Source organism: Drosophila bipectinata, chromosome 2L (genome assembly GCF_030179905.1).
Source record: "Drosophila bipectinata strain 14024-0381.07 chromosome 2L, DbipHiC1v2, whole genome shotgun sequence".
NCBI classification, from domain to species: Eukaryota; Metazoa; Arthropoda; class Insecta; order Diptera; family Drosophilidae; genus Drosophila; species Drosophila bipectinata.
The window spans coordinates 4692270-4705672 of record NC_091736.1 but is presented as its reverse complement, the minus strand read 5'-3'; the positions used below and the strand labels follow the sequence as shown (position 1 = coordinate 4705672).

General features: G+C 45.3%; 4 protein-coding genes across 4 annotated transcripts; 3 read left to right on the top strand and 1 right to left on the bottom strand.

Annotated features, from left to right (window-relative positions):
• The first annotated feature begins 98 nt into the window (after window positions 1-98).
• Window positions 99-1217, top strand: mRpL24 (mitochondrial ribosomal protein L24). The gene is made up of 4 exons (XM_017240270.3): window positions 99-266; window positions 380-533; window positions 603-992; window positions 1051-1217. Exons 1-4 carry the CDS (start codon window positions 183-185, stop codon window positions 1164-1166), a joined length of 744 nt encoding a protein of 247 aa, XP_017095759.1. The 5' UTR covers window positions 99-182; the 3' UTR covers window positions 1167-1217.
• Window positions 1209-2688, bottom strand: synr (sayonara). Its single transcript, XM_017240266.3, has 5 exons — window positions 2549-2688; window positions 2194-2478; window positions 1722-2122; window positions 1475-1660; window positions 1209-1420 (listed from the first exon to the last, which is right to left on the bottom strand). Exons 1-5 carry the CDS (start codon window positions 2645-2647, stop codon window positions 1234-1236), a joined length of 1158 nt encoding a protein of 385 aa, XP_017095755.2. The 5' UTR covers window positions 2648-2688; the 3' UTR covers window positions 1209-1233.
• Window positions 2689-4311: 1623 nt separating this feature from the next.
• Window positions 4312-7077, top strand: LOC138925732 (uncharacterized PE-PGRS family protein PE_PGRS46-like). Its single transcript, XM_070276894.1, has 3 exons — window positions 4312-4456; window positions 4555-6905; window positions 7000-7077. The coding sequence occupies exons 1-3, from the start codon at window positions 4312-4314 to the stop codon at window positions 7075-7077; spliced, it is 2574 nt and encodes an 857-aa protein (XP_070132995.1).
• A 1874-nt stretch (window positions 7078-8951) lies between these two features.
• On the top strand, window positions 8952-12511 carry hoe2 (hoepel2). Its single transcript, XM_017240380.3, has 7 exons — window positions 8952-9321; window positions 9557-9964; window positions 10023-10195; window positions 10325-10667; window positions 10733-11121; window positions 11174-11500; window positions 11555-12511. The coding sequence occupies exons 1-7, from the start codon at window positions 9078-9080 to the stop codon at window positions 12227-12229; spliced, it is 2559 nt and encodes an 852-aa protein (XP_017095869.3). The 5' UTR covers window positions 8952-9077; the 3' UTR covers window positions 12230-12511.
• The last annotated feature ends 892 nt before the right edge of the window (window positions 12512-13403 follow it).

The following is a 13403-nucleotide window of genomic DNA, read 5'->3' as shown; positions in this document are numbered from 1 at the left end:
ACTGAAACAAATTTTATAGGTCTGATACGCACGACAAACATTCAAAACTCCCGCCAAACCATTTATAAATCTTCCAACTTCGACGTTTCGTTGTGAATGGCACTTTGTTTTGGCCCATCAGCTGTTTGCAAGCCGCATTTAATTTTTAATAATTTTGTTAATTGTTGAATTAAATATACAAAATGCGGGTAACACAATTTCTGGCTAGCAAACTGAAGAACTTCTCCAATCTTCCCAAGGAGTACATTGAGCGTAGCAAAAAACAGGTAAGGGAAATATACATTTTTCTAGAAACGAATTGATGGAACAGCTCACGTAACACATTTCATGGAAAAGTTTCTCGCTTATTAATAATATTTGTTTTTTTTTCCATTACTAGGTATACTGGCAAACTCCAAAAGAAATCAATTACCTCCAGCGAACTGTTGAAAGGAAGCGATTCCGCTATACCACAAACAGATCATGGACGGGCCAGTTCCGGCAGCAGAATATGCCGGGAACATGTCGCCGCCATGTACTCGTAGAACCAGTTGGTGGGTTTTACATGCAGAATAATCAAACGATATTTAAAAATTTTATTAACCAATAAAAACTATTTTTAGAGGAGTGGAGCTTCTTCCGCGGCGACCGCATCGAAGTCCTGGTGGGCAAGGACAAAGGAAAACAGGGAATCGTCACCCAGGTGATTCCCGAGCGCAACTGGGTAATTGTGGAGGGTCTGAACTGGCACTACCGTAAGGTGGGTGGCGAGAAAGAATTCCCCGGAATCATCATCAAGTCTGAGGCGCCGCTTCATGTTTTGAAAGACATCCGATTGGTGGATCCCTCAGATTTGCAAGGGACGGAATTCGAATGGCGGTTCACAGAGGAGGGTGAGAAGGTGCGTGTGTCAATGCGATCTGGTCGCATAATTCCCATTCCGGAGACGAATAACCAAACTCATGACTACAAAACACCAAATGCCTACATCGAACGGGAGAAGGACACACCAGGTATGCCAATCATGTCATATATTTATGTAGAAGCGTCTAACTGTCAAACCTCTTACAGCCGCTGTTGTTGGCGAGATTACTTTCCAACCCAAGCTTTCCACCTTCGAGATGGATATTATGGAGGAAATGGGAATCGAAGAGGAACGAACGCCAGCAAAAACCTATTGGTACTAATTCTACGTTTATTGTTTATTAAACTTATGTACAAAAAACCTGGTTCGTTGAGCTTTATAGTTGTTTGTCATTTTTGGACTGTGCTAAAGACTTCCTCCCGATGATCCCTCAGGGTCTTAGCCAATCCACAAACAGTTTCCTCCGCTTTTTCAAAGTCACTGCGTAGGGTGTTGTTAAATGTATCGTACAGCCACGTGCAGGCTTTGGAGATATTGGACTCGTAACTTGTAAAGACGCGAGTGGTGTGCTCATACCTGAAAGAATGTGGCTTTAAAGAAGTTGAAAGGGAGCGTAATTAGTAATCCTACCGCGCCTTGTTGGCTATGTCTGTGATAAGGTAGGTATTGCAGTGCTTGACGGCCAGTACCTGGCGGTGACTCATGTACTTTAGTTCTACATGCGGCAGAGCCAGCTGTGCCGCATCCAAAGAAACCATCGAGGCGTGTAATAAGCTGCGGCTGTCCAAGGCCCATTGGAGCTTCTGCTTGGGATCGCTAAAAATTAGAAAGAAAAATGTATAGAATGTTTCTTTAGCTTTATAACTTTAATACCCACATTATCCTGGTTAGCTGTCGCCACTGCTTTAGACCCTGGGTGGCGGAGTTTGCCGAAGCTCTCAACAGCAGGCCACAGATTCGCCACTGCTCCAAGGCACTGCCCAACTTATCTCTCGTGTCCCTGGCCGTCTCCAGCTGTTCATCGATGCTTTCCTCCAGTCGGGTCATGTATGTACCACCGCTTATGTAAGCTATGATACCGTCCTGCTTTACATATAGTTCATTCAGATCCGCATAGCTCTCCATCAGGGTCTTCAGTCGCTCTTTACTGTGCTCCAACAGCTCTCCGTAATATCGTATGCTGAGCAAATACATAGCCGAGTCGCTCAGGTTGGCAAAGAAATCCTCGTGCATGGAAGCCTTTCGGGCATCGCCAATCACGCCCAGGTTATAGGCCAACTGAAGCCCAAAAGGAAGCCACTAATTTACCAACAACAATTTCATCACATGCGTTAATGGCCGGCAATTACCTGTGCGAGGTCCTTGGTAGGTGTGTTGGCCACAATTTGATTGCCCTGCCGGCCCATAGGGTAGCTTGGCAAGGGCAGCGCTTCCTCCGGATCGGTTTCCCTCACCCTATCCTTCTCTCTGTCCCGTATCGTAGGCAGGTCCATGCCCTCGAGTCCTAACATGGCCTCGTGCTTGCTCCGTAGATGTTCCACCCAGGCCTCGGCGGTGGCCATCCGCGGACCCGGGCATGTGCCCTCCAATTTAGATATCTGTTCGTCTAGTCGTACATACTGCTCCACAATGTTCTAAAGGCGTAAAATGTACGGCTATTGATTCTGTTGGAAATTAAAGTCTCCTCCATTCCCACTCAATTACCATTACTGCTGGTGCACCATTTTGGCGCGACTGCATTGCTGAGCTGACCTCCGTGACGATAGGATTCGTCTGTGTCTCCATGGATGAGCCGCAGCCCATCGCTCAAGTACTGTTTCCACTTTGTCAGAAGCACTGCACGAAGGTATCCTCCGCTGCCGGCGATAACATCTTTCGCCTCGAACCTTTTCGGTTTGCCTGTCCAGCGACGAATGAGCTTTCGTTTGGATATCCATGCCCACTTATGAGGGAAAATACAATAACAGAATTATTTTTTGCGCGCTGACCATTAAATGGGGCCAGCAAAACCACCCCTCGGCGATTAATGGCAGGTGAGGTGGCAGGACAACGTCTATAGCATTGCCCCTTTGTGTCAGCACGTGTGTGCTCCTAAGGGTGAGCCTTTATGTCCATATTACGTATACGACGTGTATGATATAAAATATTTGAAATTTCAAAAAAAGAGTTGGGTATACTTTTGATACTTTCTAGTCAACTATGGCTTATAGTTATTGAAGGTAAAAAATATAATATATTATTTAATACATCATGCCTCCTAGAGGTCCACTCTATCCACTCTGTGTGTGTCAACAACTTGTTATTTACTTTGGCTGTTGGTGTTTCTGTTGCGGCCACGAGAGTTTGTTGTGTTTGTGAATTGGCACACTGTGTATTTGTACTAACAAGTTAACAAAGTCCAACAACGGGGAAGCCGTTAACATCTGTGCTTTGTGGGCCCAATGTGAAAGTCCCCCACCCACCCAGGAGAAGGTCGAACCTACACGGGGGCGGAGTCATCCACAGAAATTGGGTACTAATCGACCCGAAGCATAATCCATCAACAGGATATTAATCTAGATTTTGATAAATTACAAGCAAATTATGGGTTTATTTTGAAGCGTAGAGTTTTTTAACCATTGAACTATTTAATACCCTAGATTCTTTTCATTATAATGAAATAATTATATTATTATTATTATTTTTAAGTTTAATTTGATTAACTAAACTGAGTTCTATTATTTCTAATTCCTACGGTTTTGAAAAGAAAAAATGAACAAATAATATATAATTTCGCTTACAATTTTTACCCTTGAGGACTAATTTTGAACCACCCAACTTCAAGGTGGTAAGAGCCTGAAATCGCCTGGATTATAAGGCATTAAGCTTGAATGAAACACACATACGTTGCACCTTTACACTGAAATAAAATTTGTGAATCATAGAGCGCTCGAAATAGATATATGAGCAATTGCAGGTGCACTCAGTGGCAGGTGGTGGGGTGGTGAAAATTAATAGGTCAAGTGAAAGCATTTGAATAAATTATTATCTTCTGGACACGACTAATCAAATGAAAACTTGTTGATGGATTGTCGCCCTCCTCTTTGTACCCCCGAATTGAGAAAGAGCTGAGCAAAATATAGAATATTAAATATTGAAAAAATGGCGCCTGCGCCATTTTGTCGTGCAAGATACCATTACAATTGACATTTTTTTAAAAACTCTTTTTTTTTTTATTGATAATTCAACACCTAGAAATTTAAAAACCTAACAACAAGATGGACGATAGACTTATGAGCGAGGACACAAGCACTTCTTGATTAGATCTTCCTGGTACTTAACTCCCTTCAAGAGGTTCTCGCAAATGTTCTCACAGCCATTGCCATTGGGGACTACCACAGGAGGCTTAGGCCATGGCCAGGGCCAGTTAGGAGACGGCTGGGGCTCTGGCCAGTTAGGATTATTTGGCCATTGAGGTCCTGGTAGAGATGGGGGTGAGCCAGGCCATTGTGGAAAGGGTTTGGGATATGGAGATGGCAGCCAAGGCCACAAAGGATTCGGATAAATGGGGAATGGATACCACCAAGGTGGAGGATTTGGGTTTGAGGGGCTTGGCTGACACGGACAAGGACGGTGAGTTGGAACCGTAGGTTGAGGAGTGGTTGGTGTTGTTGGAGTGGTTCTTGGAGTAGTTGTTGGAGTTGTTGTTGGAGGTGTAATTCTTGGAGTAGTTATCGTGGGATTGCAAGTTGGGGACGATGGAGTACTTGTCGTGGTTGAAGGAGGATTGCATGTTAGGGGCGGTGGTGCACTTGTTGTCGTGGTTGGAGGTAGTGTAATCTTTGAAGTGGTTTCCGGAGGATTGCAAGTTGGGGGCGGTGGTGTAGCCTTCGGGGTGGTTGGCGGAGGATTGCAAGTTGGAGGAGACGGTGTTACTTTTGGAGTGGTTTCCGGAGGATTGCATGTCGGGGGTGGTGGTGTAACCTTCGGCGTGGTTGGAGTAATCTTTGGCGTGGTTTCAGGAGGATTGCATGTTGGGGGCGGTGGTGTAACCTTTGGCGTGGTTGGCGGAGGATTGCAAGTTGGAGGAGGTGGTGTTACTTTTGGCGTGGTTTCCGGAGGACTGCAAGTCGGGGGTGGTGGTGTAACCTTCGGCGTGGTTGGAGTAATCTTTGGCGTGGTGTCAGGAGGATTGCATGTTGGGGGCGGTGGTGTAACCTTCGGCGTGGTTGGCGGAGGATTGCAAGTTGGAGGAGGTGGTGTTACTTTTGGCGTGGTTTCCGGAGGATTGCATGTCGGGGGCGGTGGTGTAACTTTCGGCGTTGTTGGGGGAGGAGCGCAAGTTGGAGGTGGTGGTGTAACCTTCGGCGTGGTTGGAGGTGGTGGAGTAATCTTTGGCGTGGTTTCAGGAGGATTGCATGTTGGGGGCGGTGGTGTAACCTTTGGCGTGGTTGGCGGAGGATTGCAAGTTGGAGGAGGTTGTGTTACTTTTGGCGTGGTTTCCGGAGGACTGCAAGTCGGGGGTGGTGGTGTAACCTTCGGCGTGGTTGGAGGTGGTGGAGTAACCTTTGGCGTGGTTTCCGGAGGATTGCATGTCGGGGGCGGTGGTGTAACTTTCGGCGTTGTTGGGGGAGGAGCGCAAGTTGGAGGTGGTGGTGTAACCTTCGGCGTGGTTGGAGGTGGTGGAGTAATCTTTGGCGTGGTTTCAGGAGGATTGCATGTTGGGGGCGGTGGTGTAACCTTCGGCGTGGTTGGCGGAGGATTGCAAGTTGGAGGAGGTGGTGTTACTTTTGGCGTGGTTTCCGGAGGACTGCAAGTTGGGGGTGGTGGTGTAACCTTCGGCGTGGTTGGAGGTGGTGGAGTAATCCTGGGCGTGGTTTCCGGAGGATTGCATGTCGGGGGCGGTGGTGTAACTTTCGGCGTTGTTGGGGGAGGAGCGCAAGTTGGAGGTGGAGGTGTAACCTTCGGCGTGGTTGGAGTAATCTTTGGCGTGGTTTCAGGAGGATTGCATGTTGGGGGCGGTGGTGTAACCTTCGGGGTGGTTGGCGGAGGATTGCAAGTTGGAGGAGGTGGTGTTACTTTTGGCGTGGTTTCCGGAGGACTGCAAGTCGGGGGTGGTGGTGTAACCTTCGGCGTGTTTGGAGGTGGTGGAGTAATCCTGGGCGTGGTTTCCGGAGGATTGCATGTCGGGGGCGGTGGTGTAACTTTTGGCGTTGTTGGGGGAGGAGCGGAAGTTGGAGGTGGTGGTGTAACCTTCGGCGTGGTTGGAGTAATCTTTGGCGTGGTTTCAGGAGGATTGCATGTTGGGGGCGGTGGTGTAACCTTTGGCGTGGTTGGCGGAGGATTGCAAGTTGGAGGAGGTGGTGTTACTTTTGGCGTGGTTTCCGGAGGATTGCAAGTTGGGGGTGGTGGTGTAACCTTCGGCGTGGTTGGAGGTGGTGGAGTAGTCCTGGGCGTGGTTTCCGGAGGATTGCATGTCGGGGGCGGTGGTGTAACTTTTGGCGTTGTTGGGGGAGGAGCGGAAGTTGGAGGTGGTGGTGTAACCTTCGGCGTGGTTGGAGTAATCTTTGGCGTGGTTTCAGGAGGATTGCATGTTGGGGGCGGTGGTGTAACCTTCGGGGTGGTTGGCGGAGGATTGCAAGTTGGAGGAGGTGGTGTTACTTTTGGCGTGGTTTCCGGAGGACTGCAAGTCGGGGGTGGTGGTGTAACATTCGGCGTGGTTGGAGGTGGTGGAGTAATCCTGGGCGTGGTTTCCGGAGGATTGCATGTCGGGGGCGGTGGTGTAACTTTCGGCGTTGTTGGGGGAGGAGCGCAAGTTGGAGGTGGTGGTGTAACCTTCGGCGTGGTTGGAGTAATCTTCGGCGTGGTTGGAGGAGGATTGCAAGTTGGAGGAGGTGGAGTGTTCTTTGGAGTGGTTTCCGGAGGATTGCAGGTTGGGGGTGGTGGTGCACTTGTTGTCGTGGTTGGCGGAGGATTGCATGTAGGTGGCGGCGTTGAAGGTGGAAGATTGCATGTGGGAGGCGGGGGTGTAATAGTTGTACTGGTTGGAGGAGGATTGCAAGTTGGTGGCGGAGGCCTACAGGTTGGACTGTCTGTCGGTGCTACAGTCGTAGAGTCGGCACATATGGGCGGTGTAGTGTCAGTACTCGACTGGGTGGATGTATCGGTAACTGTAGTTAATTGTGAAGTTGCGTCAGGACACGATGGAGTTGTTACTGGGGGGCTCGAATCCGTGGTATCAGGAACACTTGTAGTAGTTTTAGGCGCTCGGGTTCTTTTGGTTGTGGTTCGTTTGGTGGTTTTCTTTTTGGGTCGTTTTGTTGTAGTTGTTCGCTTCTTTTTCTTTGGTTTTTTGGTTGTGGTCCACGAGTCATCGTAACATTGGGGGTCCTGATAATCGGGGTTCTCACAATCGGGGTTGTCATATTCGGGATCGAACTCATTTACAGGGCCATCGCCGAGATCTAGGGGTCCTGTGTTATCACCAGGGTTTGTATTATCCATCGATCCATCATCGCACTGTCCTGTGACGCCTACAATCTGTATGAGCGCAAGACTCACTGTGAATGGAATTTAGTTAAAAATATATATAATTTATTCGCTTTTATTCGCTATGGTTCATACCACAAATGCAGATTAGAGACAATTTCATGTTTCACTCCTTGCAGTCTGTTGTTATTTTGTTTCAGATTGGGAACAGGGATATGCCTTTTATAGGTTTTCTTAATGGCATAATTTAGTTTACTTAATCTTTTTCATGTGTGTAAATATTGACATGGTGCACTTGAATTTTTAATAAATTCAGTCAAAGGTGTGCAAATAACTTTACTTTTATGTTTGGGCAAGCTTACAAAACAGCAGTTTTTGGCACGTTTCTTATGTAAATAATAAGGTTTAAAAGGTAAACCCGAGGTAAATGTTTCACTACCTTTATTATTTTAGAGCGTGAAAAAGATACATTCAAAGTTTAGTTTCATTATTAGACTTCAAGGTATAAATTTCAAGTAAAAAAATAGTATTTTTCCATCAGAGCCGTTCCGTTGCCATGTAAATTTTGTTTTATTTAGATAAAAATAAATAGACTATGTATTTTTCTTGTTCCATTGGTTTTTATGCTATAGTTTCTTATTATTTCTTAAGCCAGGAAGACCGCTTTATCCACCTAACCACCTAATATAACTTAATTTGAGGATTATTCAAAATGTCCGTAATTGTAGGGACTTTATGCTTTAACCTGATTAAAAAAAGATTCTCGGGATTCTTATTTGTTTGATGAAATATGTATTTTTTAATATTATTACTAGGGTTTCCATAAATAATATGGAAAACAAAACTCATAAAAATATGGGTTAAAATTCCCATTGTAAATACTCGGAAATACACTCGATAGTGCATTACCTTTGTATTGGAAAAATATAAGCCAAAATATAAAAAAAATAAAACTCGATAAAGTGTTCAGTCAGTTTTTCTATAATACCTTTAATATGTATTTTTAATATAAGGATCTATATCTTTAATTATTTATTCTGCTCCAAAAAGTATGCTATGAATTATTGTAATACATATTTTTAAAAATACATTTGAATTTATAAATAAATTGTATATAATTTAATTAGTTCTGTGAACAAGTCAACCCATTGTGTAACCCATTAACAAAAGCTTTAATATTTTTTTGGATTTTTTTTTAGAATGGCCACACGGCGTATGAGCAATTGAGTGCATCCAAACGCACTGGAGCAGAAAATAATAGTGCCAGTGAAGTGATTTGAATAAGTAATAATCTGGCAGAGTGTCCGCTAGCGTGGGAGTGCAAAAATGCAAACTTGTTGATGGGTGCCCCTCATCCCCACTACCTCCTCGGTGACCATCAGCCTTTGTGGGGCAGCGAATGTGGCGAGCAAAACAAGAAAATCCACAAGAGCTGTATGGCGCCTGCGTCATCCTGGAAAGCGGCGACAACAAGGCCTCCATTGTTGAAAGCCGTTAGTGGGGAGGTGAGCTGAGGGCGATTTCACTTTCAATATTGAAAGTGCCGACGATGTCGACTGAATGGAATGGAAACCAAAACCGAAACCCCGCAGCTGCTTCGCTGCCGACTCTCGGATTTATATTCGCTGGCTGAAGATTCCATTCAGTCGCATCGTGCCTCGTGTGCGGCAAAGATGCCAGCTACTGCTCCTCGCGTTCGCAGCCTGTAGAATATTTTCACATCCAGAAACGCAAATCCTCCCACGTCCATCGAATTCCGGGCACCATGGGTCTGCGGGAGACCTTTCGTAGTCTACGACCCGATAGTCCTGGTCGCGATAAGGCTGTTACAAGCATCGAGCTGCAGCGGCGTAGTCCCAGAAGTCCAAGGGGCGGAGTGTGCCACCACAACCAGGTGGCTGCCGTCCAGGTCACCGAGCAGTCTCTGCAGGTGTGGAGGGCCCTGCCCGCCGAGATTCGTCATGATCCCAGCATGGCCAGTTTTCAAATGGAGAATGAACGTATTCATGGTAAATTATTACATTTAATTAAGTCCTTTGACCCAAAAGATTACAAAACAAAGTCTGAACCATCAGTTTTATTTTTAATTTGGTTTCCCTCGAGTGCACGTACAAAATCCCTTAAAGTCAAATCAATAAACTGTCAAATAGTCAGACAAAGGTCAGTCCATTACCGAGGCCATGTCACATGGCTAATCCTCGTTCAAACATTATTTATTCAAACACCACCGACAACGTTCTGTAGGTTCCTCCGTCGGAGTGAGTGATGATGACAACGACGATCCAGATGGCTACGATGACGAGGAGGACAGGAGGAATGCCAGTCGCCTGAACGACGAGCCTGGCTCCAGCTATGCGGGTTCCGATTTTCTCGACATTAAGACCAAGCCCGGGGATGACAATGTTACCGATGACGAGGCCACCACCCATTCCGACCACGAAACAGCCAATGGTCCTGGAAACGCCAAGTCCCAGGCTCGCAGAATCCATCACAAGTCGAAACGGTCCAAAGAGCAGCGTCAGCGGGACAAGCTCTGGAAGAGAGGTGGCTTACTCGTATTCTGGCTACTGGCTGCTGTCGTTCTAATCACGGTGGGGGAGAAACACCTGCTGGAGAAGACAATAGATGTGCCTCAGGGTGAGGAGGGAAAGGGTAAGTTTACCTTGAATTAAAGTGTAGTTTTTGTTTTAAAATTATGTTAACTTTTCAGTATTTCATTTGCTGCAAAAACCAACTGGTGACTTTCGTTTGAAGGTTTATGGCGCTTTTAGAGAACAATCTGTTTTGGATGCCACTGAAAATGAGACTTTGAGCTATGGGTTTCTGACAGTGCAGCCCCAGGTGTCGGCTTACATTGGCGAGAATCGGAGCAAAGTATTTCAGGTGGGTATTACGTAATTGTGGTTTTTTGTAGAATTTTGTTTGCAGGTAAACAAAAATCGCTAAACGCAATTAAAAGTCGTTTAGTAAGGTTTTTTTTTTTAAATCTTGATAAATTTAAAACTTTTTTAGGACATTCTGCCAGCTTGGCGACTGCCTTTGCTTTCTGAGGAGGAGCTAATACGAGCTCCTTCCGTGGCCAGCAATCGCACCTATCAGATGACGCAGGAACTCAAAGAACTTTTGGCCTCAAAGGACAGCGAGTTTCGTTTGCATATCTTCAGCGATGTGGAGACGGACTTGGCCATTACCCTGAACTACAACCCTTTGATTGTGAACGCCAGAATAGGAAGCATACTAGCCGGATTGATCCTGCTGATCTTCTATGCCCTGCTGGTTTGGGAACTCTTTGAGAGACCCTTTGTGGCCATGATATGTTCCATTTTGTCGGTGACAGCACTGGCATGTTTTAATGGTATTGAAAATATCTTAAATAATTTAAATATTCTGTATAAATAATAATACGATTTTCTTATCCAGATCGTCCCAATATGGATGAGATTATCCAGTGGATGGACATGGAGCTCCTTACCCTGCTGTTCTGCATGATGCTACTTATTCTGATTCTAACAGAGACTGGAGTCTTTGACTATCTGGCGGTGTTTTGTTTTGAGATATCTGGTGGCAAGATCTGGCCCATGATCTACAGTCTCTGCTTGGTCACCTGTGTGGTGTCCAGTGTGCTGGATAACATGACCACCGTGCTGCTCCTCACCCCAGTGGCTATCCGATTGTGCGAAGTCATGCAGCTAGATCCCTTGCCCGTGGTAATGGGCATTATAGTCCATGCCAATATCGGAGGAGCTCTAACGCCCATTGGAGATCCCATTAGCATTATAGTCAGCACCAATCACTACATAGTGGAAAACGTAAGCTTAAAAACTTTATTTTTGTTTTAAAATACTTAAAGCTCCGTTTCAGGATGTCACTTTTCTGACCTTTGTGGCACACACCTTCCCGGGTGTCCTACTGGCCGTTATCCAAAGTTGTGTCTATCTACGACTTTTCTACCATAATATTGATGCACTTCGTCGCAACGAGCCCAAGGAGATGAGCGAACTGCGAAGGGAGATCAAGGTCTGGCAGAGGGCTCTCAATGCAGTGGCTTCCTGTTCCAAGGATGCCCAACTGGTCAGAGGTACTTTGCAAGGCAAAGTGAAGCAGCTCAAGAGGACTCTCCGAAGAATGCAAAAAGGTGTAGGATCCTCGGAGGTCTATACTAACACTTTGGATGAACTGAAGCAGAAGGTTTGGATGGATTGGAAGTCACTAACTTCAAAAGTAACCAGTCTTCTTTTTCAGTATCCCATTAAGAATAAGACATTGCTGCTCCAATCCGCTGGAGCTTTGGTCTTTGTGATCATTTGCTTCTTCATCCAATCGGTGCCGCACTGGAGGACCCTTCCCCTTGGATGGGTGGCTCTACTGGGTGTAATTCTACTGCTGATAATCTTAAATCGGGATGACATGGAGCACTTGATGCACCGCATCGAGTGGACGACGTTGCTCTTCTTTGCCGCCATGTTTGTGATGATGGAGTGCGTGGAGCGGCTGGGAATCTTCGCCAGCATCGGTGACTTCACCGAGCACGTGATCCTGTCGGTGGGCAAGAATCACCGCCTGGCCATGGGCATCTTTATGATCCTCTGGATGTCCGCTTTCGCCTCTGCAATATTAGACAGTATTCCGGTGACCGCAATGATGGTGAAGCTGGTGACCTCGCTGGTCGCCAAGCCGTCGCTGGGCCTGCCCCTCCAGCCGCTGGTTTGGGCCCTGACCCTCGGAGCGTCCATGGGCGGAAACGGAACTCTATACGGCGCTTCGGCCAATGTCATTGCAGCCGGAATCGCGGAGCAGCACGGCTATAAGCTTTCCTTCACCCGATACCTGCGGACTGTGTTTCCGATGATGCTGGGACAGATCGCCCTGATGACCGTCTATCTGCTGGTGGCCCACATTGTTTTTGGCTGGCACTGAGACTCCCTCCGAATTACACACATATACTATGTATTTCCCAATCTAGCTGGCCATACGAATCTATTTAGTAACATTCTCCATGCATATAGAAATGGAGAATAATTTTTCACCTTGAATCTATGGTTATTTTGTGTGAGTTTTACTGTAGATTTTGCTCTCTTTTACATTCGTCTCTTGATGTGTGTTTACTGTATTTTGGTACATATAAGTATTGGTATATCTAAGCGTTTATTAGCCATTGGCGAATGTATAAAAATATACAAGAATTATGAAGTATATAAACTTGAAAACTTTTACTAAATTGATTGGAACGAAGAAACATTTTCTAGGTTGCCTTCAAGCATTTAATTGGTGGTTTAAATTTAGATCTCATTTTATTTGGGTCAAATTTTGAATTATCATTTAAATATTCTTAAATTCATCGAATTTAGGCTTTAAAATAAGTCGGTAGTAAAACAGAATACTTAATTATTGAAAAATTCTAATTGAAAATCGACTCGTGCCTTTTAAAATTAATTAATCTGTCAACATTTTTTACTAACCTTTTTTTCTATACTTTTATCTAAAAATGTAGAGAGATTCGAATATCTTATTGAATATTTTTAAATTAAAGGCTGGCGCCTTATTTTATTGCTGTCATTTGGCTGTCAAAAGGTTTTCTAAAAATTTTTGATAAATAAGGTTTTAAATTTTCATATTTTTTATTTATTATGCAATTATTACCCGTAAAAGTTTCATAATTAGCTGCTTTTCTTCTTTTTGTTTCCTATTGCACTTACATCTAGGAGGAAATGGACATAAACAATCACAAATAATACTAGTGAGACTGTCCATTGCCAAGTTCAATGCTGGCCAGGCCAGAAGAGTGCTTTTGTATATAGAGTCCAGTATATAGAAAGACAAACACTGGTCAATAAATGAGCACAAAATAAAATAGAATAGCAGCAAGGGATTTTCTCAGCCGCTGCGCTTTCCATTTCCACGCTTTCCACAGCGCTCGTTCCATAGGTAAATGGTATTTTAAGTTTTTGTGCTCAAACAAATGGCCAGAAGGGCGGCGGAGCAGGCGGGGTCGGCTATGTGACTATGACGATGGCGGTACGAGGTGTCAGCCATGTGGAGAGGAGGATGGCCAGCAGTTTTATGGCAGCCGCGAGCGGGAAAGCCAAGCAGC

What these genes read in the sequence shown, in the direction of transcription:
- synr (XM_017240266.3), bottom strand. Translation starts at nt 2,647, where the DNA reads ATGGGCTGCGGCTCATCCATGGAGACACAGACGAATCCTATCGTCACG. An exon ending in ATGGTGCACCAGCAGTAATG is followed by an intron (nt 2,479 to 2,548) that starts GTAATTGAGTGG and finishes TTACGCCTTTAG; the next exon opens with AACATTGTGGAGCAGTATGT. An exon ending in CGACAGCTAACCAGGATAAT is followed by an intron (nt 1,661 to 1,721) that starts GTGGGTATTAAA and finishes TCTAATTTTTAG; the next exon opens with CGATCCCAAGCAGAAGCTCC.
- mRpL24 (XM_017240270.3), top strand. Translation starts at nt 183, where the DNA reads ATGCGGGTAACACAATTTCTGGCTAGCAAACTGAAGAACTTCTCCAAT. An exon ending in TTGAGCGTAGCAAAAAACAG is followed by an intron (nt 267 to 379) that starts GTAAGGGAAATA and finishes TTCCATTACTAG; the next exon opens with GTATACTGGCAAACTCCAAA. An exon ending in TGTACTCGTAGAACCAGTTG is followed by an intron (nt 534 to 602) that starts GTGGGTTTTACA and finishes AACTATTTTTAG; the next exon opens with AGGAGTGGAGCTTCTTCCGC.
- LOC138925732 (XM_070276894.1), top strand. Translation starts at nt 4,312, where the DNA reads ATGGGGGTGAGCCAGGCCATTGTGGAAAGGGTTTGGGATATGGAGATG. An exon ending in GGCTGACACGGACAAGGACG is followed by an intron (nt 4,457 to 4,554) that starts GTGAGTTGGAAC and finishes TTCTTGGAGTAG; the next exon opens with TTATCGTGGGATTGCAAGTT. An exon ending in TTGGTGGCGGAGGCCTACAG is followed by an intron (nt 6,906 to 6,999) that starts GTTGGACTGTCT and finishes CGGTAACTGTAG; the next exon opens with TTAATTGTGAAGTTGCGTCA.
- hoe2 (XM_017240380.3), top strand. Translation starts at nt 9,078, where the DNA reads ATGGGTCTGCGGGAGACCTTTCGTAGTCTACGACCCGATAGTCCTGGT. An exon ending in GGAGAATGAACGTATTCATG is followed by an intron (nt 9,322 to 9,556) that starts GTAAATTATTAC and finishes AACGTTCTGTAG; the next exon opens with GTTCCTCCGTCGGAGTGAGT. An exon ending in AGCACTGGCATGTTTTAATG is followed by an intron (nt 10,668 to 10,732) that starts GTATTGAAAATA and finishes TTTCTTATCCAG; the next exon opens with ATCGTCCCAATATGGATGAG.